This window comes from Arvicanthis niloticus, chromosome 22 (genome assembly GCF_011762505.2).
Source record: "Arvicanthis niloticus isolate mArvNil1 chromosome 22, mArvNil1.pat.X, whole genome shotgun sequence".
NCBI classification, from domain to species: Eukaryota; Metazoa; Chordata; class Mammalia; order Rodentia; family Muridae; genus Arvicanthis; species Arvicanthis niloticus.
In genome coordinates, this window is record NC_133429.1 from 14721757 (window position 1) to 14747301 (window position 25545).

General features: G+C 40.7%; 1 protein-coding gene across 1 annotated transcript in view; it reads right to left on the reverse strand.

Moving 5' to 3' along the window:
• Apaf1 (apoptotic peptidase activating factor 1) overlaps positions 1 to 25545 on the reverse strand; it is an 80376-nt gene that overhangs the window by 5626 nt on the left and 49205 nt on the right. Inside the window, exons 18-26 of the mRNA XM_076919968.1 lie at positions 24429 to 24557; positions 21503 to 21628; positions 19640 to 19759; positions 15012 to 15128; positions 13143 to 13268; positions 6965 to 7084; positions 5861 to 5986; positions 2421 to 2546; positions 838 to 984 (exon numbers count right to left, since the gene is read on the reverse strand). Coding sequence (XP_076776083.1) covers positions 838 to 984; positions 2421 to 2546; positions 5861 to 5986; positions 6965 to 7084; positions 13143 to 13268; positions 15012 to 15128; positions 19640 to 19759; positions 21503 to 21628; positions 24429 to 24557 — 1137 coding nt within the window. The remainder of the gene's footprint in view (positions 1 to 837; positions 985 to 2420; positions 2547 to 5860; positions 5987 to 6964; positions 7085 to 13142; positions 13269 to 15011; positions 15129 to 19639; positions 19760 to 21502; positions 21629 to 24428; positions 24558 to 25545) is intronic.

The window sequence follows — 25545 nt, forward strand, 5'->3', positions numbered from 1 at the left end:
ATATGGCATCCTTCTCACCCCTTTCACAAATGACCTGTCCCTTCCTCTCTGCTGTGCCTCCACTTTGCTCTTGCAAACTTCTCTCAGGCTCCTCCCACACTTTAGGGACTGTTTCCCATTTGCTTCCTGTATGGAACATTAGCCACCATGGGGAAGGAACAAGCCTTAAGTATGTGTCACAGCACACAACAGGCACTAGGTACCGTCTTACTGAATGGATAAATGGGACAATAAATGACCTTGGTGTCCTATAACACGCTTAAGCCTGGGCCTTGCAGTCACAATTGAGTATGCAGAAGCCAACTTGTTAGAGACAACTGAAGAAGCAGAGGACCTGCTGTAAGACTTGGCACTCAAGAGTTACTCATCACAACATTCTAGAAAAGTTAGAAAATGAAAATCAGTTTTGCTCATCTATAACCCAAAGGTAGTAAAACTTTAGCATCATAAGGCTGATTAGTGGGCTGACAAATAAAACTCTGCAGATTATAAATTAATTTGCTGCTATTACTATCAAGAAAGAAAAATTCACAAATACCTTTTTCAAATAATTCCAACCAAAACATTTACTAATGAGTGCCATGGTAGATGAAGTTGGGTCGTGTAGGTTCAGATGGGAGAAGAGAGTTCTCACATGGCTTCAGCCATCACCAAAGACTCTGAGACCAGAAGAAAATAGCCTGGCAGACGTCAGCCTCCCCACTGCAAAGTGGGGGTAACAACAACATCTCTTCTGCTCTGCTGGGTTATAGGAAACCCAACTGAACAACTGTAAGTGAAAGCCACTGAGATATGACACCGACTGCTCTTTCTTTCACATCCTGGAGTAACTCTTACCTTAAGATATCCTCCAGCAGAGACAAGCATCTTACTGTCAGGAGAGAAGCAAACATCAGTCACCCAGCCTCCGTGGGTAGCAGTTCCTTCTTCTACTGAAATCGGAGCACACAAATGAAGAAGCTGCCCATCTGAGACATTCCATATCTACATAAACATAATACATAATTCATTAACAAGGTAATCCTGGAGGGTTACCAGTCTCAACGTATACATACACGTCATCTGTGATAGATCTGGAAATGTTTCTCTAAAAACAAAAAGAATAGTGTGCTGGATCAGAATGCTATCAGTTTCCAATGAATTAAGAGAAATACACAGGCATGGTGGCACAGACCTGATTTTAGCTGCTCAGAGGGCAGAGGCAGAAAGATTTTGAGTTCAAATGACAGGTAATATGGTAAGGCTCTATATCCAAAAACTAAAAAAGTAAAGGAGGGATTTATCATTGAAACTCTAGTCAATGTGTGAACAAGACAGATCAAGAATTATCATATATTCCTGGAAAGCCCGACAGGATCTCTACTCCTGCAAGTCCACACTCTCCTATTTCTCTGCATCGTACCTACTCCTCTGCCAGGTTTAATGCCTCCCCATAAACACAAACAAAAACAAGAAACCCACCATCAGAAATAAAAACACTCTCCTCAAAAATACTGGTTACCAAGGCTACAGAGATGGCTCAGCAATTAAAAGCACCAGATGCTCTTCCAGAGGACCCAGGTTCAATTCCCAGCACCTACATAGTGGCTCACAACCATCTACAACTCCAGTGCCAGGAGATCAGACAGCCATCAAAAATCCAGGTATGATGTGAGCCTCAGTCTAGCTTCATTAACAAGGGCAGACGGGTCAAAGAAGACTAACAAACCCAAGAAGAAATGCTGACTAATGAGTAGAAACAAACCCAAGAAGAAATGCTGACTAATGAGTAGAGTACTGAAAAGATCTCTACTTTGAACAATGAGAAAAAGCAGAATTTGCAATTCATTTATGACCCAATGGTTTACAAAATAAGACAAATCATTCACAAGCCGACAAGTGTAAATATCATACATAGGTATAAAATGCCTACCTAACATTTATTTATGTTTATTTATTTATTTTTATTTTTATTTTTTTTAGACAGGATCTTACTAGCCCTGGCTGACCTTGGATTCATTTTATGTGGACCAGGCTGGCTTCGAATTCAGAGATGAACCTGCCTCTGCCTTCAGTGTTGGGATTAAAGGTGTGCACCAAACACGGCACCTGACGTATTTGTCTAACTATAAAATGCAATCTTTCCTGGGATGAATGAGGTAGCTATGAATACAGTGTGCACAAGAAACAGCAATGAATGCTCCATCCAACCAAAACCCTAAGGCCTGTGCATTCCTCCCATGAAAAGAGGTCTCCAATGTAAGCTGCTATAATCTCAGCTACAACAGGAAGATCTGCCCGCAAGGTTGAATGTGAGTTGAGGCCAGCCTAAGCCATACTACAAGACTCTCTCAAAACCCATCAAATGACCAACCGAGTGTGGGGAAGAATGCCAGCCCAAGCCAAAGGGGAAATGCTATCTCAGTCAGCACACACCCTACCCTGATTTCTCCATTGTCATCTCCAGTTGCCAACAGGATGCCATCCATCGAAAAGGCAGAGCAGCGGACACAGCCATTATGGCCCGTCAGCTCGTGAAGAGGGGAAAGGCGTTCAAAACTCCAGATCTGGAAGGCAATTAGGATTGTTTAGAAATAGTAAATACACTCTAAACATCTATAAGGCCTGTCCTGGTGCTACACAGACAAAACGTCAATCACATGCAAGTGAAAATAGTTGGTGGTGCATAAGCTTTCACAGGATACCTAACCTCTAACCTGCAACCTTGTCAATCTTGAGGATCTCCCTTTAATTAATTACTCAAGCTAAATGTAGCTTAAGGACCAGAGTCAGCTTTCTTACCTTTGTATTAATGTTTAAAAGGAGGTACAGAGAGTCAGTTAAGAACAGTTTAGGGATGAGGCAGACGGTCCACTCTACTAAACCCTGACTCCAACAACTCTAGCTTCAGTTTCTGCACTTGTAACATGGAGACTGATTCCCATGGAGTGATGATGAAATGGGACTACAAAGGACCAAATGCTGACCCAGGACATAACACACAGGCAAAGCTCTTTAAAGACTGATCACCACACTGCCCTGCAATATTATTAGTGGGCAAATGCGAGGGAAGACAGGGGTGCAGGCTGGCTTTGAGCTCACAGAGATCCACCTGCCTCTAAAGCTGTGAACTGCCACACCTGGCTTGCTGTCTTTTCCCCCCAATATCTCTTTGTAGTTCTGTTATTACCGGTTAGCCAGGCTCCACTGAAAATGACCATGTTCCAGGAACCCCCAATGAAGTAGACATAGTTACCCTTTCCTTAAAAGTTTATAGTTTAATCTAGGAAGCAGGCTCAGAAATACTTTGTGAGCCCCTGAAGTGCTCCAAAGAGCACAAATAAACCATCGTGAAAACTCTGAAGGCAGAGCAGCTAATGCTGCCTGAGAGTCAGGAAAGGCTTCACTGAAGAGACAACAAGAAACAGAGGTCTAAAATGATGTGTCACACCTTGCACACCAAGATGGCGGTGGGGATAGGCAGAAACAGGAAATGGCTGAAAAGAAAGGCAGTGACGGGTCACAGAACTCGCGCATCCCATGCTGGGGTAGCAGAGAGGATAAAGTGAAGGAGGTGCCCACCAGTCAATGGGTATGTCCCTGGGAACAAGGATGAACACATGCAACTAAAGCACTGAGCCATCAACAAAAGCATCAAAGACAGCTACATAATGATGTCATTAACAAAGATGGAGGGACAGAGAAGGAAATATGCCGAGCGTCCCCAATCTAGAAGCACTTCAAAAGTATCCACTTATACCAAATGAATAAAGACTGTGTCTACTTACATCCCTTTCGCTTGCTTTTATTGCATATAATATACAACAGAGATTCAACTTGATTAGTTATAAATAAAAAGTAATCTTTTCCTTTTTCTTAATACTTTAAGAATTAAGGAATTAAGATTTTGTGAAATTAAGAATTATTTCTTAATTCTCCCATAATGAAGAATCGGAATTACTAAGTGTTATTTATTTAAACACCGAATGAATGCTAACAGGCATCCTCCAAGAACATGTGACCCAGGACAGCTCAGAGTCCTCTAGCTTTACTTTCTGTATATGTGGAACTAGCACAATGACACCTATATACTCTATATACTGCAGGGACAATGACACCTATATACTCTATATACTGCAGGGACAATGACACCTATATACTTCTATATACTGCAGGGACAATGACACTTATATACTCTATATACTGCAGGGACAATGACACCTATATACTTCTATATACAGCAGGCACAATGATACCTATATACTCTATATACTGCAGGGACAATGATACCTATATACTTCTATATACTGCAGGCACAATGACATCTATATACTCTATATACTGCAGGCACAATGACACCTATATACTCTATATGCTGCAGGCACAATGACACCTATATACTTCTATATACTGCAGGCACAATGACACCTATATACTTCTATATACTGCAGGCACAATGACACCTATATACTTCTATATACTGCAGGCACAATGACACCTATATACTTCTATATACTGCAGGCACAATGACACCTATATACTTCTATATACTGCAGGCACAATGACACCTATATACTTCTATATACTGCAGGGACAATGACACCTATATACTCCTATATACTGCAGGCACAATGAGACCTATATACTTCTATATACTGCAGGCACAATGACACCTATATACTTCTATATACTGCAGGGACAATGACACCTATATACTTCTATATACTGCAGGCACAATGACACCTATATACTTCTATATACTGCAGGGACAATGACACCTATATACTTCTATATACTGCAGGCACAATGACACCTATATACTTCTATATACTGCAGGCACAATGACACCTATATACTTCTATATACTGCAGGCACAATGACACCTATATACTTCTATATACTGCAGGCACAATGACACCTATATACTTCTATATACTGCAGGCACAATGACACCTATATACTTCTATATACTGCAGGCACAATGACACCTATATACTCTATATACTGCAGGGACAATGACACCTATATAGTTCTATATACTGCAGGCACAATGACACCTATATACTTCTATATACTGCAGGCACAATGACACCTATATACTTCTATATACTGCAGGCACAATGACACCTATATACTTCTATATACTGCAGGGACAATGACACCTATATACTTCTATATACTGCAGGGACAATGACACCTATATACTTCTATATACTGCAGGGACAATGACACCTATATACTTCTATATACTGCAGGGACAATGACACCTATATACTTCTATATACTGCAGGGACAATGACACCTATATACTTCTATATACACCTACAATGTGTTCAAGTAAGATTTGACGGGGTGAAATTCTAACACTGCATTCCTAGAATATGAGACAGGGGTGGGTCAGAGAGAGATGGCGCAGTCAGAACACTAGTCTCATGGGCCTGACAACCCAAGTTCCTGTAAAAAGCTGACATAGTGGCCTGCATCTGTAGCTACAGCATTCCTATGGCAGGGGAGAGGAGGTAGAAACAGGAAAACTACCTGGCAGCCTCTGGTCTGGAGTACACAGCATGGCAAAGACAGCAGAAACAATGAGAAACTCTGCCTCAGCAAGGTGGAAGGAAAATCCCACTCCCAAAAGTTGTCCTCTGCCCTATATACATGCATAATGATGCATGCAGGTGTTCTCTCTCTCTCTCTCTCTCTCTCTCTCTCTCTCTCTCTCTCAGTTACATACACACAAAAATAATAACAAATTCTTAAAAACACATGATACAGTATGCAAACCAAATCTGTGACTATCCTGTCTTACACATTGTTTGGACTCATATTAATAACCAATGCTGTAAGTTTTACACATGGACACTTCAAGTGATTAACTGACCTTGGCAGTCTTATCAGCAGAAGTAGATGAAAACTTGGTGGCATCAGAAGAGATAGCACAGGAAAGCACTGTGCCCTGATGACAAGTAAAGTCTCTTTCTATTCTTCCAGTGATGACATTCCACACCTTAGGGGGGAAAGGGCAGGTGACACTTTTAAGAACATTTTTGTCATGCATGATGGAACACAACCGAAGCCCCATGGTAAGCGGGAGCAGAAACAGGGGACAAGAAGTTCAAGGCAACTTGGGCTACATAGGACTGCAAGAACACAAAGGATGGGGTGTAACTTACAGGTAGAATATTTTTTAGCATGTGCAAAGCCCTAGGTTTGATTCCTGGAATCACAAAACAAGGCGAGGGAAGGAGGGAGAAAAGAAGGACACCTTGGACAGAGAAGGGTCAGTGAGGGGACTAAAGGGCTCAGTGGTCAAGCACTTTTCCCAGAGGCTCCGGGTTTGGTTTCCAGCACCTACAAGGTGGCTCACAACCATCTATGTCCAGGTCTAGGAGACCCAATGCTATCGGCTTCCATGGGCATTGCATGCATGCAGTGCACAGACAAACATGCAAGCAGAACACCCATACAAATAAAATTTTTTAAAAGAACAAAATCAGCTACAAAACATACCCCCCCCAAAAATAAGTTTTAGAACAGTAGCTGTTCTGATTGCTTACGCTTCCTTTAACATAAATGCTTACAAACATATAACAGATGAAGATGACCACACTGAATAGAAAACAGGCACAATACTGAATTTTTTTTTCATTTAATTACTCAGCATTCATGTGCTTTAAAGCTGTCACACTATAATTACTGCAACATCAGAATGTTTTCTTTAAAAGAACAATCTGGGGCTGGGTATGGTGGTGCACATGCCTTTAGTCCCAGAAACTCAGGAGGCAGGTGGATCTCCGTGAGTTCAAGACCAGCCTGGTCTACATATCGAGTTCCAGACCAATCAGGGCTATATAGTGAAACAAATTCATACAAGTCAAACACCCATACTCGTAATAAAATAAAATAAATTTAAAGAATATTTTCAAAATAGTTCTAAAAACAAAAACAAAACATTTTTTTTTTTAAAATCTGGCATGCAAATTACCTTCACTGTTCCATCAAATGACCAAGAAAGCAATCTTGAATCTTTCAGGAGCCTGAAGTCCTTTACTGTTTCCTGATGGGCTTGCAAAAATACATAGTCCTCTGTCTGCCAATTCCATACCTTAATATCAAAGAAATAAGTCTGTCACAACCTTCTCCAATAACGTCCCACTGGAAAGTGTATGCATTCTGTTCTCTAGTCTTTTATCATCATAGTATTTCAAATACAGAAGTAACAAAGAATATTGTCTCCTCACTTTACAAAGAGAAAAAGTTGAAGTTAATTAGCTTGATAGGGGGCAAAATAAAACACTTTCCTCCTAAATAAAATTTGTTTTCTTCAGTTGCTTAGAGAGTAGTTAATTAAACCCCAAGATAGGGGAAAAAAAAAAAAAACCTACAATATGCCAGTGAGCTCACCATCTGATTAAATTTTCCAGAGAAAATTGTCCCAATTATGTATCTGCCGATTTGCAAGCCTGCACGCTGGTCATGCTACAGACTGTCTCCAGGAAAGCTGCCTTACTGCCCAGAAAGGTCAGTGAGCCAGAGAAGTGTAAAAGCAGGTCATGGAGTGTCTGAGCTCCCAAAGTCTGAGATAGCCCTTAATGTAGTCCTCAGTATACAAGAAGAAGCCTTAGGTCCTGTAATTCACATGCAGCTTGGGGAAGATGCTCTTAGCCACAAGAGAGAGGGAAAAGTTGAAGCAGTGCCAGCAACTGGGACAAAATAACAAACAGGAACAGCTGAAGCACAGCAGTGAACAGAAATTTCTATGTCATGTCAATATGCGAAACGTCCATTACTAAATCAAAGCAACAGTGTTTGCCGGCTTTTAATTTCGTAAATTCAATTAATTTAATAAACATGTTTCCAAGTCAAGCAAATGTGAATCAAACACAGGCGTACCATGAACAAACCTAAGAAATGAAACATTAAAAAAAAAAAAAAAAAAAAATCCTTCACCAGACAAATTCTTCATATTCCAGATAGTAACTACTGAAGTAAAATACTGTGAAATTCAAAACAGTGATTCCTCCAAGACTATTTGGTCAGGGCTCAAAGGAATTGGAGTGGGAAAGAGAGGTTAGCACTTAAGCACTGACTGCTTTTGCAGAGGACTTAGGTTCCATTCCCACATGGTAGTTCACAACCAATCACAACTCTAGTTCCAGGAGATCCAATACCCTCTTCCGACTTCCAAGGGCACCAGGCACACACATAATACATATTCATACATGTAGACAAACAGTCATTAAATAAATGTTAAATGCTTAACATTTAGCATTTATTAATTAAATAAATAAATGTTAAATAAATATTTAAAAGTTAAAAAGAAGAGATTCACAAATGAGAATGCATACTGCATTCACAAATGCAGTGAATGAAAAAGTTGGAAAAGAATTGCAAGAAACAGTCTTGAGAGTCAGAGTCCAGTGGATATGGGTAGTCAGACAGCTTGTGAAAGAATATGAAGAATTAACAAAGCAGCAGCCACCACACAGTCTGTAACACATTATTAACATTCTGGCTGTGGTCTGAGCAAACGTCAAGCAGTGGAAGCCCTTTGCTATCGAGATAGGCAAAGCTATAAAACAATGTCACTGTCATGTCTTATTTGCCTTTCTTTAGGCTCTACCGAAATAGAAGCCATCTTCCCCACAAGGTCTTAGTTTTTGACCTCTTCTGTCTTCCAGCTTGGGGCATTCATTCAAAGAAGCAGACACACTAGGCATAGGATCTGCTATGCGAGAGTCACTGCAGAAGAGGAACGAGACGTGACAGACAGTGCTCTGAAGGAGCAAGGGTGGATGAGGAATTTCAGTATTCTCAGAGCTCACTGATACAGGCTGGAAGCTGGTGTATGATGCAGTCTTGTGGTCTTTTCTGGCTCCCCAGACCATGCTATAAGGTCATGGCGCACTGTATGACAAGGCATAAACACCCCAAGCCGTTTCCGCTAGGAACGTGCTGGCTCCCTCCTTCCTTTTCTGGGCTCGAGCAGACTTGGGGATCAATGGCTACTCTTAACACTCTTCCAGTCTAATCAGCCTTGGCTGTGCCTAATTCAAAGATCATCCTGACTGAGGTTCTTGCTGCCCTCTACCTCAGGAAATCAGAGAGCCTCCCTGTGAATGTGCTACAAAGAGTCTCCGAACGGCGATGACAATGGTGCTTTTAACTGGACTCAAACACGTTGTGTTAATGGAATCACGTTAGTATAATAGATAAAGTTCTTGTAGCATTAATCAAATGCATTGAAGTTGAACTTGGAGATGCCAGCCATTAGCAATCATTTTGGGGAGTGAATACACTACAGAGTTTTTCCAGCTGCATAAATATAACTCAAGTTTTTAAAAAGCTGGCTGGGCGTGTCTGTAGTCCCAGCACTGGGGAAGACGGTGAAGAAAGATCACAAGTTTGAAGCAAGACTCCAACAGAACAACACAAAAGCAGAGTAAATACCTAATTTCTCATATCTATAAGAACTAATATATTTTTATGCATCAGGTAAACATAGCTAATACTCATTGACCCCAAGGGAGAGTGAAAAAAAGCTATCAAAACAAACCAGTTTTCATGAGGTTCAATGCTATCATCAGGCAGGTATATTCTTCTAGATCTAGCAATAACTTTAACTTGACAGAGATTCACTAGACCTATATCTCAGGCTGGTGATACAAAGGGATTTAAATGAACCTTCATTCAATCATTTACTAAAAGGTATGACAGCATACACCTGCAATCCTACGCAGCACTGGGGCAAAAGAGGCAGAAGACTCAGGAGTTCAAAGCCAGCCTTGGTTACATAGTGAGTTCAAGACCAACCTAAGCCACATGAGACCCAGACTTAAAAAAAGAAAAAAACCACACACAACACAAACAAAGAAAAATAAACCAAAACCTCATTCATCATTTTTTAGAAAAAACAGAGTTTCTTTACGTGAGACACTAAAACTCTTTACATGTTGCTTGCTCTGGCAACACACATACTTACTAAAGTTGGAACTACACAGAGATCAGCATGGAGCCCGAGCAAAAATGACAGGCAAACTCATGAAGCAGTCCATTTGTTTTCAAAAAAGAAAGTCCCTTTATGTAGTCCTGGTTGTCTTGGAACTCACCACACAAACAAGACTGGCCTCATACCCACCTTCCTCTGCTTCCCAAGTGTCTGGATTAAAAGTGTGCGCCACCACACCCTGCAGCAGCCCATATTTTTAAAGCCTCACAGTCTAAGTTGGATCCCTGGAATCCCCACGGCAGAAGAGAACCATTTCCTGCACACTGTCCTCTGACCTTTACATGCCTCCATGATAAGCATGTGTGTGAGCGTCCGCATGAAGCAAGCACGCCTTAAAAGCACTGTCCATATAAAAATCATTCTAAGAAGTCCACAAAAAAGAAGATAAAGTATAACTTGTATTTTTTAAAAATAACTCCTATTCTAAAAATATTTCCAAAAATTATTTCTCCCTCTGGCTGAGAATATCTCCAAACAGGTCATAAAACCCTATGAATTTAAGTTCACACCGTATACAATGTCCCAACAGGATTTATCTGATGTAGTTAAATTTCCTCCATTTCAAAGACATCTGGAGAGGAAAAAAATGTGAGTATTATATGAATTTCACAGTTAATAAAGAAGCACCATGGGAGCTTACAGTAAAGTTTCTGTGTTAAAGCCAAATTTCATTCCAGTCCTACACCTTCTCAAAGACACAACACAGCAGAACTGGTTTTCCGAGATAGTCTTCAATGGGATAGTTAAAGCTGCCATCATAAGAAATACGAAGTAAATATAACTAGGAGTGTAAGCCAGCAGTAGAGCACTTGTTAGGGCGGGAGCACTGGTGCATGCCTTTAGTCCTGGTGCTCAAGAGGCAAAGGCAGGCGGATCTTTCTGAGTTCAAGGCCAGCCTGGGCTATATAACAAGTTTGAAGTGAAGCCTGAGCTAGGTAGTGAAAAACCTATCTAAAAAAAAAAACAAAACAAAAAACCACACACACACAAAAACAAAAGGAAAGAAAAGAAAAAAGTTCCTGGACATTAAAACTGTAATGATTGGGGCTGGAGAGATGACTCAGTGGTTAAGAGCACTGGCTGCTCTTCCAGAGGTCCTGAGTTCAAGTCCCAGCAACCACATGATGGTATGTAGATAGAGCACTCATACATTTAATAAATAAATAAATATATTTTTTTAAAACTATAATGATAGAGATAGAAAAAACTCAGTAAGAGGGTTGGAAATATAAAAGCTGAAGAAAATTCCAGAATATGAAGCAGAGTGTAGAAAGTTTAAATTCAGGGAGAGACTACAAGTGCTATGTCTAGTCCCAGGAAATGGAGGCAGAAGAATCAAAAGGTCATCCTCAGCTACGTGGTAAGTTCAAATCCAGCCTGGGCTAAAAACGACCCTGCCTCAAACAATAAACCAAAAACGAGGACAAGAGGGGTGGCCTGGGAACCAATATGTAAATAATCAGTTTCACGAAAAGAGAACCAGAGTGGACCAGAAAAGGGGAAAGAAATAATTTAAGTGAAGTTTGAATTTAAAGAGTAAGTTTCCTTGAAAGAAACTCCCCAAATGAACAAAATAGAAGGCAGCAGGCGCACACCAAGGCACATCATGAAATTTCACAACTCTGAGGGTACAGGGAAGATTTCAAAATCCTCCACAAAGATCTGAAAACATGAACGGTGGCACACGTCTTTAGTCCCAGCACTGGGAGGCAGAGGCAGGCGGAGTGCTGTGAGCTCAAGGCCAGCCTGGTCTACAGAGTGAGTCCAAGCCAGGCAGAGCTACACAGTGGGATCCCGTCCCAACAACAAAACAAACAGAAACAGAATGACTTTAGACTTCTCAATGGACTTGAGGCAAAAAGTAGTAATACCTTTAAAGTTTTAAGGTAAAATAATCTCCAGCCACATATATTTCAAAGATTGAATTGTTCTAAACTGTTATTATGATAGCATTTCCAACCATGAGGTGTGGGGTACATGCTTGTAATCCCAGCATTCAAGAAGTTAGGCAAGAGAACAGAGTGCAAGACCATAAGCATATGCCATATAGCAAAGTTCAGGACAGCCTGGCTACATAGGAGGAGCCTATCTTCAAATAAATAAATAAACAAATAAATAAATAAATGACAGGAAGTACGTTCATGATACCGTCGGCTTGGTCATGGTGATGATACTGATGATCTAAACACAATTCTGTCACCGCCTTGTGACAGTGGGTCCGATGAATGGCTCTGGGTGCATGTATGCATGCACGTGTGTTGAAGACAGGCGAGGTGGGAAGAGAACAAATGCTGAATCCTCATCATTGGGAATTCAGCAGTTCTCCAAGTGGAAAATTAAAAATAGCACGACAAGTGTGCCATATGGAGGCATGAAGGTAAGCATCAGAAGACACAATCTCAAAGATCTAAAAATACCTAAATATCTAAAATCTACCAGTGCTGGTTCTGAAGAATAAGCAATGAGGAGGGTCTGTTCTTCACAGCAAGCCTTGTAATAAATACCTTACTGGCTTAAGTATGTGGATTAGGACTTACTAAAAATTAAATGAGGTTTAAAAGAAAATAGAGTAAGCTCAAAGTCTCGATATATATAGCTACGGCAAACTACTCATTTTGGGGCAGAAGGGTATCACCACAACCAACGTTCTTCTTACAGGACAGGATAAATGATGCAGACTGGAGCTGGGCATGGGGGTATGTGTCTGTAATCCCAGAACTCATGGCTGAGGCACAAGATTGGCAAAAGTTCAAAGACAGCCTGGTCTGCACAAAGCAAGTTCTAGGGCACAGAGATCTACATAGTGAGGCCTTGTCTCAGGAAAGAAGAATGAAGACACAAAACAAACATTTAAGACAGAATTTAGTTATGAAAAATAAAATAAATTACATAAAAATGGCAAAAATATATTTATACAATAAATATCAATACCGAGTCAGGATAAATACTTAACTCAAAACAAAAAAACCTTCTCAGGGGACTGCCAATTATGTGCCACACTCACGGAAAAATAAGACTCTGTAAAGGCCATGTGTAACAATCAGAATGTAGACCCAAAACAGTATCTTTAAGTGAGCAAGCTTTAGCACATCGTTGATCCAGAGGTGTTCTGTTGTTCCTCTAAGTACAAATGTTAGTTCGTTCATCCACTCACCTGAATCACAGAATCTTCAGAACTTGAAATCAGTGTCTTCCCATCAGCTGTGAACTGGATGTGTCGTACAGCTTTCTTGTGCCCAATCCCAGAACTGAAAACTCTGTTGTTTGGGAGTTCGATAATCTTCAAAACAAACAAATAAAAAGCCAGAAAAAATTAATACAAAGAAATTAAGCAACACTTAGGAACTGTACCCCTGGTAATGTATATACATGTAGATGCCATGCACACACCAGTCGTGCCCCCAGCCCCAATCAAGTAAGTATTCACCAGAAACGCCAATGGCAGGAGGAACCAATGGTTCTTCTCAGTGCTCAAGTACTCAAGCCATCAAAGCAAGTGACAATCCAGCCTCAGCCTCCATAATAAAAATGGCAATTTATGATGAACAGGAAAGAAGAAAGGATAAAAACCCTGGATAATATATAGCAAGCTCTTCAGGGAAAACAGAAATGAGGAGAGATAAAAGGCAACAGAGGACACAGGGATACGAAAGGCTGGAGAACTGTGCAACGACAAGCCTTAAAAAAGCCAAACACAGAGGTTCAGAAGGTAGTCACAGGCCTGGTGAGATGTGTCAGTGGATAGGTGCTTGCTGCATTAGCAGAGAATCTGAGTCCGACTGCTAGGATTACATAGTGGAAGGAAGAAACTGACTCCTCCCCTCAAATAACTAGCCTTAGAGCTCACACCAATACTGTGGCCTGTAAACACACACAGAGAAAAAGGTGGTGTAACACAAACTCAAAACAGGGTGACTATACCAAAAATCCTTTCAAATGAATTCATACAGGTGTGGGGATGTGTGTGCATATGCTCACCTCTCTCTCTCTCTCTCTCTCTCTCTCTCTCTCTCTCTCTCTCTCTCTCTCTCTCTGTGTGTGTGTGTGTGTGTGTGTGTGTTTATTTGCCCAATGTGTGTGTGTGTGTGTGTGTGTTTATTTGCCCAATTACAATAATATAGAAGACTGTGCTGTAACATAAGATTCTAGAAATCTAACCTGTATGTTGGGGGGAAACGGACCCTCAAAAGGCAAAGAGAAACCGTGTGTCTGGGGCCTTCTCAAAAGAGTGGAACAGTCAATACCTCTACAGGGAGACTGAGTGGCACTAATGCTGAGCAATGCATTCAGAGACTTACACCGGAACACTAGGCTCTGCCAACTACTGTAGGAATTAGGAGAGCAGACATCTGTAAAACAAGAATCACAGCACCCAATAGCCAAGACGTTGCGTGTCTGAGAGGATCCAGAACAATAAACAGTACCTGCTGGGGTGGACCATTTAAAATTGCCATTTTAAACACTAAAAATCATTTAAAATATCTAAGTGTTGGCATTTTCACATGGTTCCATGCTTCTCTACATTATGTGAGAACTCAGCATGTGATAAAGGTCAGGATATCTACATACAAAATGATTTCCACTGCAGTAGCTTTTCTGCATCAGTATCTGATTCTGTTCATTTACTGGTCGTGCTAGATAGGTGCAGAAGGCCTGGTGGTGAACAGGTACACACCTAACATCAAGTGTAGAAACGCAGTGGGCACAGAGGGCCCTGCACTGACATTCTCAAAAGACTAGAAATGACATCACATGGCTATCTCTAAGAGGGAGGAATGCTTTTTGTACAGCTGGCTAAATATGTCTAGCTTTTTACTATGTATAAAGCAGCTAGACAACTAGCTAATGAGAAACACAGAAAGCTCAAGAAGCAGGAGACTGTGAGAAGACACTAATGAGCACGAGGTAGTCTGTGGAACATGACTACTAGGTCCCAGAAAGATCTGCTTAGTCTACAGGTGTGCAATACTAGCACACGGCGAGTTCTGAGGAAAGAGCTCTGGTCACTCCGTAGACCGAATACCTTAATGGCTCCATCCTCGTCGCCGAATGCAACATACTCAAGGTGTGGGCTGAGGCAGCAGCAGCTCGCTTGCGCTTCAGGCAGGTAGTCAGTCTGGCCAGTGTTCCCAGCAATGAGCTAAGGGAAAGAAGGCGAGTCAGTTAGGAGGTTGTGATGCAGTGTTCTGCTGTTATGCTTCGGAAGAGAGGCTTCAACTGCAAAGTAAAAGAAAGCACTGAAAATAGCCAAGAGTTCTCAGGGAGACAACAAAGCCTGATCCTAAACCCGGCAGCTGTATTGAGCACTTTACGCTTTCATTTTATTTCACTTATGTGGCGCAGATACATTTTCATAAAATAAAACAAGCTTTTAAAAGGTTTGGAGTGCAGCTGCTGTGCCCACCGCCCGAGACACATCTGTCTGATACGCAGTCTCACAGCTAGCCCCACATCCTGTCTTTTATTTCTTCTCAAAGCCTGTTTTAATAGGGTTATCATTTGTTATAATACACTTTCCTGAAATCTTCAAAGGGGCCGTGAAACAGGCCTGAGACAGACATTACACACAATGATAACTCAAAATTGAAATTTATATACTCCGAGTCACTCACAAAGCAGGATAGATTAAGATTCTTTCCTTCTTTGAGGGTAGGGAAATAAATCTTACAGAAGAAACTTGAAAGCATAATTTGTGTCACTGAACTTGTAATACTTAAACTAAGATTATCCAACTTCATAACCGCTCCCTAATGCTAATGATTAGTTTTTTTAAAAAAAAAAAAAAAAAAAAAAAAAAAGCACCTCAATTAAAAGATATGACCTCAGGAAATAACTTCTCAAGCTTAAACCAATTATCAGATACCTTTCTAACTTATGATCTAAAAATCTGAATTATTTCTCAGCATGGCACATACAATGAAATTGTTTCCACTACACTGATTATAAGGTTAATTAATAATACGTAGCTTTCCCTTTATGACAGTTTGCCCAAAATTCTCTGATCTATTAGATATTTAAAATCAAGAGTAAATTACTTCAGGCTGCTGGAGAAGAGTCATCAATGCCAGTAACTGTGGCCGCTTCACACTACAATACAGACCTGTTAAGTAGACTGGGCAATAGAAGAATGACTTCTATGGGGCAGCCTAAGGCTGCTTGTACACTACTGCTAATTTGGGGCCCCCAAGACTGGTGCCCAAGAGACCAGAGAGTCAGCACACATGCTAGCTAAATGGCCCTGCCCCCAGTTAATTGTGATTGGTAAATAAAGATGCCAACAGCCAATGACTGGGCAGAAGAGACATAGTTGGGGTTGAGGTTTCCAGGGCTTTAAGAAGGAGGAAGGAACATGCAGGAGATCAACAAGAAGCCACCATGGGTTAGCTGAGCCATAAAAAATGTGGCCCTGAGGGCTGCCCAATTGGAATTAAGAGCAGCCCAGATGGAAGACAGTGAATAGGAAGTAATAACTCAGAGTTATTGATAGAAAAGTAGATTCTAACAGCTTGAAGGGGAGGCAGCTGCCCAGCTATTGTGCTGATTAAGGATTATTGTAAATATAAAGGCTGTGCGTGTGTCTTTCATCCCAGAACTCAATAACCAAGGCAGAGTAGAAGCCCTGGGTTGGAATTTTAAATATTTACTACAACAGATAACCAAGCTCTTTTGATTGGATTTATAGATTGGTCCATAAAGGAAATTTGTGTGGTACTGTTAACCATGGCTTAGGAGGTCACAGGCTCTAAGTAGGGAACCTACTCCTGTTATTTTGCTAAACAGATGTGGTGTCAAACTGCCTTCCAAACAGTCTACATATGTATTTTTATATCCACAGACTAATTCATGCTGCTCTCAGCTTTGATCAAAGAGGCTTCTTTTGCAATGGGCAGCAGTTAATGCAGAGACACACAGCTAGTAACGGTGCTGAGAATTTAGTCACTATTGAGTATTTAGCCCTGTATAGGACACCTATATCTCCTCCTCCAAGGCTCAAAGAACATCATGGAGAGGGGACTACAAGAATGTAAAAACTAGATAATGGAGGTGTGTTAGTAAACATTGTCTCCTGGATATGACATGACTGTTGCATGCATGAAATTACAGTAGCTGTGGTTACCTCCATAATCTCTCTACATGAGATTAGGCCCTTTAACAAATGCATAATTAAAGGGCGAGGGGCTTAGGAGGCACTACCCCTCCATGAGGACCTGTTAGCCAGTTAATGGTTACTGAGGGAGAGGAAGTCATCTTCTTCAGCTGGGTCACCACTGACTGATTGCCATACCCCAGTAACTAACCCCCAATCCCTAGTAACCTCACTAGGACACACAGCCCACATACACAGGAAGGTAGGTAGGCATCTTTTGGGAAAAAAAGGGGAGCTCAATGGAAGTGGAAAAGAGATGAGAGAAGGTAATGGGGCATATATAATCAAAATGCACCGTATATATATATGCTATATATGATATATATATATGTATCTGTCAAGCAATATTTTCTTAAAAGACTGAACTACTGAAAACTAATGATCTTCCTCCACAAAAATCAAATGAAACCATTTTTAATTAATAAATTAAAAATCCTGCATGTTCTCTAACGAAACTACTATTTATCAGTTAAACTGCCCTCTAAACTCTTGAAGACTATGACATTCCGTAAATAGCATTTTTATAATCAGGCAACCCTCATGGTCCTTTGGTTATGACAACTTACTGAAAGGTTGCACAGGTTTGATTTTAAACAGTACAAGCAAAGGAACAATGAACTTGGGAAGAACGATAATAGAAATCCCAAGCAGAAGACTCGGTTTATTAAAACAAACAGTAAGTGTGGGATTCACATTCAATTTTCTGTCCAAGTTCATACCATAAATATAGAACAATAATCAACATATTAAGAAGGTGGTGTGTGGACTTAAAAAATACAAATCAAGACAAACTTAGAGATGTTTTATAACTTGACTCTAAAACCAGAACAGGGGAACACAAGTTACCAATGGATTCCCTGGTAGGAATCTCATCAACACAAATTCTACCTTAACCTGGACTGAGCTCACAGACTGCTGAAGGTGACAAATGAGTTTCAGAGAAGTGACAGGGTTCAATTATCCTCACAAACCCAGTAGGTAAAGTCTAGAGCTGGAGAGATGGTTCAGTGGTTACAAGCACTTACTGCTCGGACCAGGGGTCAGATTCCAGCACCTACATGGTAACTCAAAATGGTCTGTAACTCCAGCTCCAGGAAATACAATGCTGGCCTCTGTGGCTACTGCACACAGAGGTATTTAGGTAAACATACACGTATATATTAAAAATAAACAAAAATTTGAAAAAGAAAATCCAACAGATCAGATTACCAGTGCTAATGCCTTCTCTAGAAACTAGTAAGGTAATTCAAAGGCTGGGGGTTTAGTTCAGTGCTTGAGTGTTTCCCTCACATGCACAAGGCCCTGGGTCTGATCCCCATTAGCACCACTGGGGGAAAAATGAGATTATGTTTTTCATCTAAGAATTAATGAAAGGCTCAAAGATAACATAAGAAACCATCCCAAGGATTGTTAAGCCTTAGCTATGATAGGATTTCTATTCTCTCTAGGCCTCTCTCTCAAGAGAATCTCAGGAGCAGAGGTGATCATTTGCTAGTTTATGTAAGAGCCACACTGATACTTTGTCATATTGTCTCTGGCTGCTGCCCTCACCATCCCTCCTAACCACAACTCAGTCGCTCGGCTCCTCACAACAATATCTCCTATGAAGGTCTAACAACCAACTGTTCTGTATGGGCCGGCCACCATGAAGACAACCGCTTGTGTCAAGTGAACATTCTTCTTGCTGTCAGCACCTCCATTGCTGCCCCTCCTTCCAGGACTTCTGTTCAGAGGCCACTTTACTTGGGCCCCCAACTCAGTGGTGCTGACCTACTGGATGATAATGTCCCTCAGGTTATCTGCTAACTATCACAACCACTCGGAGCTCAGAAATCCCATTCCTATCAGAGGACCTCTGGGACTACTGTCTGTAGCCACAGGGAGATCAGCCTAAGGGAAGCTGTTTGGATCCCTCGCAACACAGTCATTCTAATGTTATTAACACAACCTGTACCTTCTCCAGGATGAGTAAGTATTCAAAGATCCTGAACAAGTGTGTGACTAAGTGAATTAATGAACAGGAATGATTCAGTATGTATAGTCTAGCTCCCTCCACCTCAGCTCTGATGACTGAGACTCCTCCACTTATGATGATGTGTGTTCCTAAAGACTGTATTTTCCTTTCCCTGAAAACAAAACAAAACAAAAAAAAGCTTCAGTTTGTATGTTTCCCCCCTTGCCCACCCTGAGACACACCCAAATCACTGTGGTGAGCAAGTTCAAGCTTGTCTTTGTGGAGATCTCAAGACTAAATCAAAGGATGTAATCACAGACAGTCTCAAGAGAGAAACAAGGTTAAAGATGAGGAGGTAGCATTTTATTTAATTTAAATACTGGTATACTCAATATTCCAAACCTCAACCCGAGAGCCGTGTAGCTGTTCAACTAATGCCTTGTAGCAGCTGGTAGGACCATACAACTAGGCCTGATTCTGAACCCAAAAACAAACAAGAAAAAAGGATGAGTTCACCCAAACATTTCCAGTATTTTTAAAATATACTCACTTGTAGACCTCTTATGTTGTCAACTGCAAGGACCATCATTTCGTTTTCTTGAAACACGACATCTATCTCCTGCTTGAGCACGATGGCAGAGTTCTTGCATACCTTTTTTGTCTCCCAGACCTGAGTAAGAGACAAAGGAACTAAATGACTGTGTGCTGTCAGTTCCCCCTGAGATATAGCAGACAACTCAGTCTGAAAGCAAGGTAACAAATTGTGATTAACAATTAAAATGTGTAGGATATAAAACATTCTTAGGCTATAAAACAACAATAAATGTGTATTAACACATCCTGTAGTGCCAAATGGTTACTATGACGTGGGTTGTGGGCTCTGTGGTCAAAATGTCTTTGTGAATTCTACTTTAACATCAAAACAAACAAACAAACAAACAAACAAACAAACAAAAGCAAAAAAAGCTGTGCCATTAGGGAGGTTAACCCAGGCTGACACTGTCCACAGTAAGACACAGAGCTCACAGCAAAGTTAACCCAGGCTGACACTGTCCACAGTAAGACACAGAGCTCACAGCAGAGTGTAAATCACAGGTCACTAAACAACCTGTGCTTTGGCATAGTTTTCGTTACTTGTTTTATAAACAAGACCTTCTTGATGAGGGAAGTTGATTTATATTCTAGGTCAAGTCTAGGAAGATGGTACATAAAGTAGCAGTGGCCTTTCTGAGCTTTTCCTGTACCCAATGTTTCATGCTCTTTTCCTACTGTGAGAATTAGCAAGTTAGTACATGCACAGTACTTTGTACAGTGTGTGACATATAGTAACATTAAATTAATTTTAGCTATGATTTGTATAAAACACTGTACTGGATGCTACAAGCACCAACTAGGATTCCTGGACTCAAGCAGCTGGATGTAATTCTAAAATACATAAATAAGTAAAGGGGCGGTAGAACAGTAGAAGCATGGAATAAATCAAATCTATATTTTATGTCAGAATTTAATAGGCATCAATCAAAAGTGACACAGAACTATATAACATTAAGGGAGACAGATATTCCCTTAAACAAAGAAGGCCTGAGTAGACCTTAAGATGGTGAAGATTCTGTAGAAAGCTGAAAGTAAGGTTTACCAAATGTAAGAAGCTACTTAAGGAACAGAACAAGCACGGTATCTGAGAAATGTTACCTACAGAATACACTGAAGGATGGTCTGGGACCAAACAAGACTGTATGGTGGAGGAGCTGGACAGAAGACTTAGAAGAGTCTATTTACTTTGATGAGCAAAAAAGCCACTTTCTGCTGGAGCAAAACTGACGTAATCATAAATGAGGGTGTGTCTCACTGATAGAAGCAGGAGGCTCTGGGCTTAATCCCCAACACCAATAAAAAAAAATAACAGTGAAACTGTAGTGAGTGTGTGTGTGTGTGTGTACACTAATATATGTACATATACACACACATACATATATACATATACGTATACATATATACCCTAGACACATCATGTGGTATAGTAAGAAAGGAGACATGTCAGAGCCTCTCATAGCAGAAAGGCAACAGATCTGGATATGGACAGTAGGAATGGAAAAGGAGAAAGAAATAACAACTGAAAGGTAAATACATGAGCTATGAGAACTATCATGTAAATATGAGAATTCAAAAGGCAGAAGTCAAGCCTTCCCAGGAATCCATGCAGCCTACTCGCTGGTCTCTGCTCAGCACCTGGCTGGTAACGGTCAGTGAAATGTCCGGATGAAGGAGGCATGAACCACTGAACGGCGCTTTTCCAGGATCTGTATATACCTAGTAGCTTTGTATTTTGCCTCCCCTAATACTTCCCAAAAAAACCTCTTTCCCTACAAATTTACTTTAAATGTTTAAAATGAAAAATCTCAGTATTTCTCACCCTTATTGTTTGGTCATCAGAAGCTGTCAAAAATGACGAGCCATCAGGAGAAAACATCACACCATGAACCCAACTTAAATGTCCTCTGCAGTCAGCCACCTTTATGCGGGAGTCTATGTTCCACAACTACAGAGTAGGCAAAGAACACAGGACATCACATTCATCGACAGTTTAATATGGCAAACATACTAGAGAGAACAATAATGACCCAGCAGTGCTATTTCTATAAAGCCCCAAAACACATTATCAAAATTTAAAACTGATTACATATAAATTATTTATTATGCAATCATATTTTTAATAGTAAATAAACAGAAGTAACAAAAATTGCCATGTTGGTACAGGTCAGCTGATGCATCACATTTAGTGTACACAAAGCCCTGGGTTCATGCCACAACACACACACACATTCTCAAAAACAGTCATGAATATAGTGTGCATAAGGAAAATAGTTTAAAAGCAGCAGGAAAGCTAACAGAATATATTATAATTAACCACATAATGGAATACTGTGCAAAATGGGATGCAAAAAACATCCCCCAAATTACTAAGTTCTATGATATCTGTTAAAAGAAAAAAATGAAGAACATACACTTTTTAATTTAAGAACTAGATTATGAAATGCTGACACAATAAATAAAAGCATTTAAAAAAAAAATTACAAACTCTGGGGGTGTACTTTGGTTGGTAAAACCCAGCATGGTGGCAGAAGGATCAAACACTCAGAGTCATCCTTGGCTACATAGTGAATGTGAGCCTAGCCTGGGCTACATAAGAGCCTGTCTCAAATGAAAAAGAATTTAAAAAGAGAGAGAGAGAGAGAGAGAGAGAGACAAAAATAAATAAATGCATGAGCATATAGATGGCTGCAGATGTGTGCATGTACATACATACAGAAGTCCGCTTACATATGCAACAAGATACTGCCTCTGAGCCGGAGAAATGAAAGGAGGAAAGGGGTAACGATGCTGAGATTCCTCTGAGAATCTTATTATTAAAAAGAAATTTATATTCTTATTATAAAGCTTTGAATCGGGAGTCATGCACATGTTTTATCTTTTTAAAAAATCAATCTAAAAATAATAGGAGCAGCTTCCATATTAGGATTATCTCTGTCTAACACTGTAATCCAACCTTCATCTGAGCTGCTGCCAACCCTACAATAAAGGAACTCACTGACTGTGGCATGTACACAGTTCCCTGTCTACCCATGCTGACGACAACCTGTGGGAGCCGGCCACCGTCCTGACAGCATTTGTCCTGGGTTCTGCTGTACATCCCTCAAATATATTCCAGCCTAATGAAGTACCATATGTGCCTGAGTTCCTCTCATCACACTTTGAATTAGACCTACTTTATGATTTCAGAGTTAGCATGGACAAAACAAGTACTTCATCTCATGCCCAGTGGTTTTCACTTGAGGTCCGATTACAAAATGGTTACATAAGAAGCCTGCCTTATCTCCAGAGTACAAACTGGGAAAGGCAGCAACAGAGGACAGAACTTAAAGTAATCCCTAATCCCACAATGGAAAACTCTCAGGAGGAGGCCCTGCTCCTCTCTACTGTTAACTTGACTCTCTCTCAGCTGACACCGTGAGCTTCCAAGGCAAAGCCCTTATTTCAAGAAGGAAGACATTCATTGTTTCCTGGAGCTTTCTAGAGATGATAGAAGGTAAGGATCTTAGAAATGACAGGAAGTACAAAATTGCAAACATAAGCAAGTCATTTCTAAGCACTGTTTTATTTGTGCTTGGCACCAACAATGTTACCTTAACAAATCAGACATATGACTTCCATCTTACCCTATTCAAATTATCTAAGGGTCTGAACTAACTCATTTGTCTTAAAAAGAATAGCGTCCGGGGCTGGGGAGGTGGCTCAGTGGTAAGAATGCTTGCTCTGCAAGCATGAAAACCTGAGTCTGAATTCTCAGCACCCATGTAAAAAACCGAATGTGTGTAACCCCAGCACTGAGGGGGAGACACAGACAGATCCAGAGATCCCTCACCAGCCAGCATAGTCAAAACAGTGAGCTTCTGTTCAGTGAGAGACTGTCTTGGGCCAATAAGGAGGCAGGTGATGGGGAAAGATGCCCTCAGGTCTCTGCATGTGCACTCTGTCACATGTATATACCACACACATACATATATACCAAACACACACATGCAAGAAGACCCTGTGTCTATACCACTTACGAGATACCACATGTCTATACTGTTTAAGAGTGATCAAAGTATATTATATGCATGCATGAAAATTAACAATTGCATTATTTCATATAGTACATATTTATTATTTCATATGCTAATTTTAAAACATTGGGTGGGGAGACAAGGAAAAGGGCTCAATGGATACGAGCATTTTCTCATAAGCATGAGGACCTGGGTTCAAATGCTCATCACCCCTAGAAAAAGCCAAGCATGCCTATGTGTGCCTATTATCCCAACATTAAGGGGTGAAAACAAGCAAATTCCAAAGTTCCATGGCCAGCCACCAGCCCGTGAGAGACCCTTTCTTAAAGAAATAAAGTGAAGAGAAAACAAGGCATCTGCATGTGCTTGCATGGGTATGGACACTCATATGCATGTACAACACACACACACACAAACAGAGGGGGTTAAAGCCAAAAGAAATGCCTCGGGAACCAATGATCATTCCATGGTTTCCTCAGTCCCAAGCACACACTAGATATTCAATAAATGCTGAGTAAATGGCCTTGTCATTCTATCATTGTAAAATCATGTCTTCAACCACATTAAAATAATAAAGCCAGTCATATAATTGGATACCTCAAAGCTATATGTCATTAGGCTATGAAGAAAACACAATTTTCCGACAAAGCACCCTCAGCAGTTACGGTAGCCACTCTGTCATCCTTGGATCTCTGGAGACCCAGGTTCCATTGAATCAATTCAACGACTCACCTCCACACAGAACTGAGACAGGGCAATCACTGCCAAATGGTCACAGGGGGAGAAGTCGCAGTACTGGATGGTGCTGTGATGACCTGTATGGATCTCTGCCAAAAGGCCACTAGTATGAATATCAAAAAGCTGTCAAAATAAAGAGAAAACACATAAAACCAAAACATCTTAAGTGATACCTGTGCTAAATCTAAATCTATTTTTAAAAGATGCTCCTACCTCAAATATAAAATATAAGTCCTGAAGTCCTACAGTTACTGATGGCTGCCATAAATGCTGATAGCCATAAATAAGATGTAGAACAGTATATGCATCATTTTAAAATACAGCTCATCATGAAAGCTATCTTCCATAGCGGAAAATTCATCACAGATATTCTCTCAAGCTGGCCTAGAGAAAGCCAAACCTTTGTGCACGCATGAGCAGGCCAGTCAAGTTAACACGCAGGGCAGAAAAGGCCGGAAACAAAGGACAGGAAGTCATATTTAAATGTTTCCTGGGGCAGGTTGTTTTTAAAAATTAGTGGCTAATGCCAGGCAGTGGCGCAGGCCTTTAATCCCAGCACTTGGGAGGCAGAGGCAGGCAGATTTCTGAGTTCAAGGCCAGCCTGGTCTACAGAGTGAGTTCCAGGACAGCCAGGACTACACAGAAAAACCTTGTCAAAAAAAAAAAAAAAAAAAAATTAGTGGCCAAGAATGGCAGGGGGAAAAAAAATTGGCAAATGTGAAATAGAAAATTGTCCCAGTTGGGGAATGACAACAGAGTTCTTAGGACTGAGGACAGGGGAGGCTAACAATACAAGAGCCTGAGAGAAACAGAGAAAGAGGGAGCAAACAAGAGTGAAAACTTGGGGCCCACACATGGGTGAGGGAATCCCAAGGTCACTAATTCACCATGCTACACTGGGATCCTCTACAGGGTTTTAAAACAAGGTGTTTTATACAATATGTCTTCTTTTCCTTTTCCACTAGAACAGACCTTCTGAATGCTTTAAAATGATCTTTCCTGGGGTTGGGGATTTACCTCAGTGGTAGAGTCTGTGCCTAGCACAGGGTTCAATTCTCAGCACCAGTCAGGGAGTAGGGGAGAACCTTTTTCTCTTAAACATCACTACCTA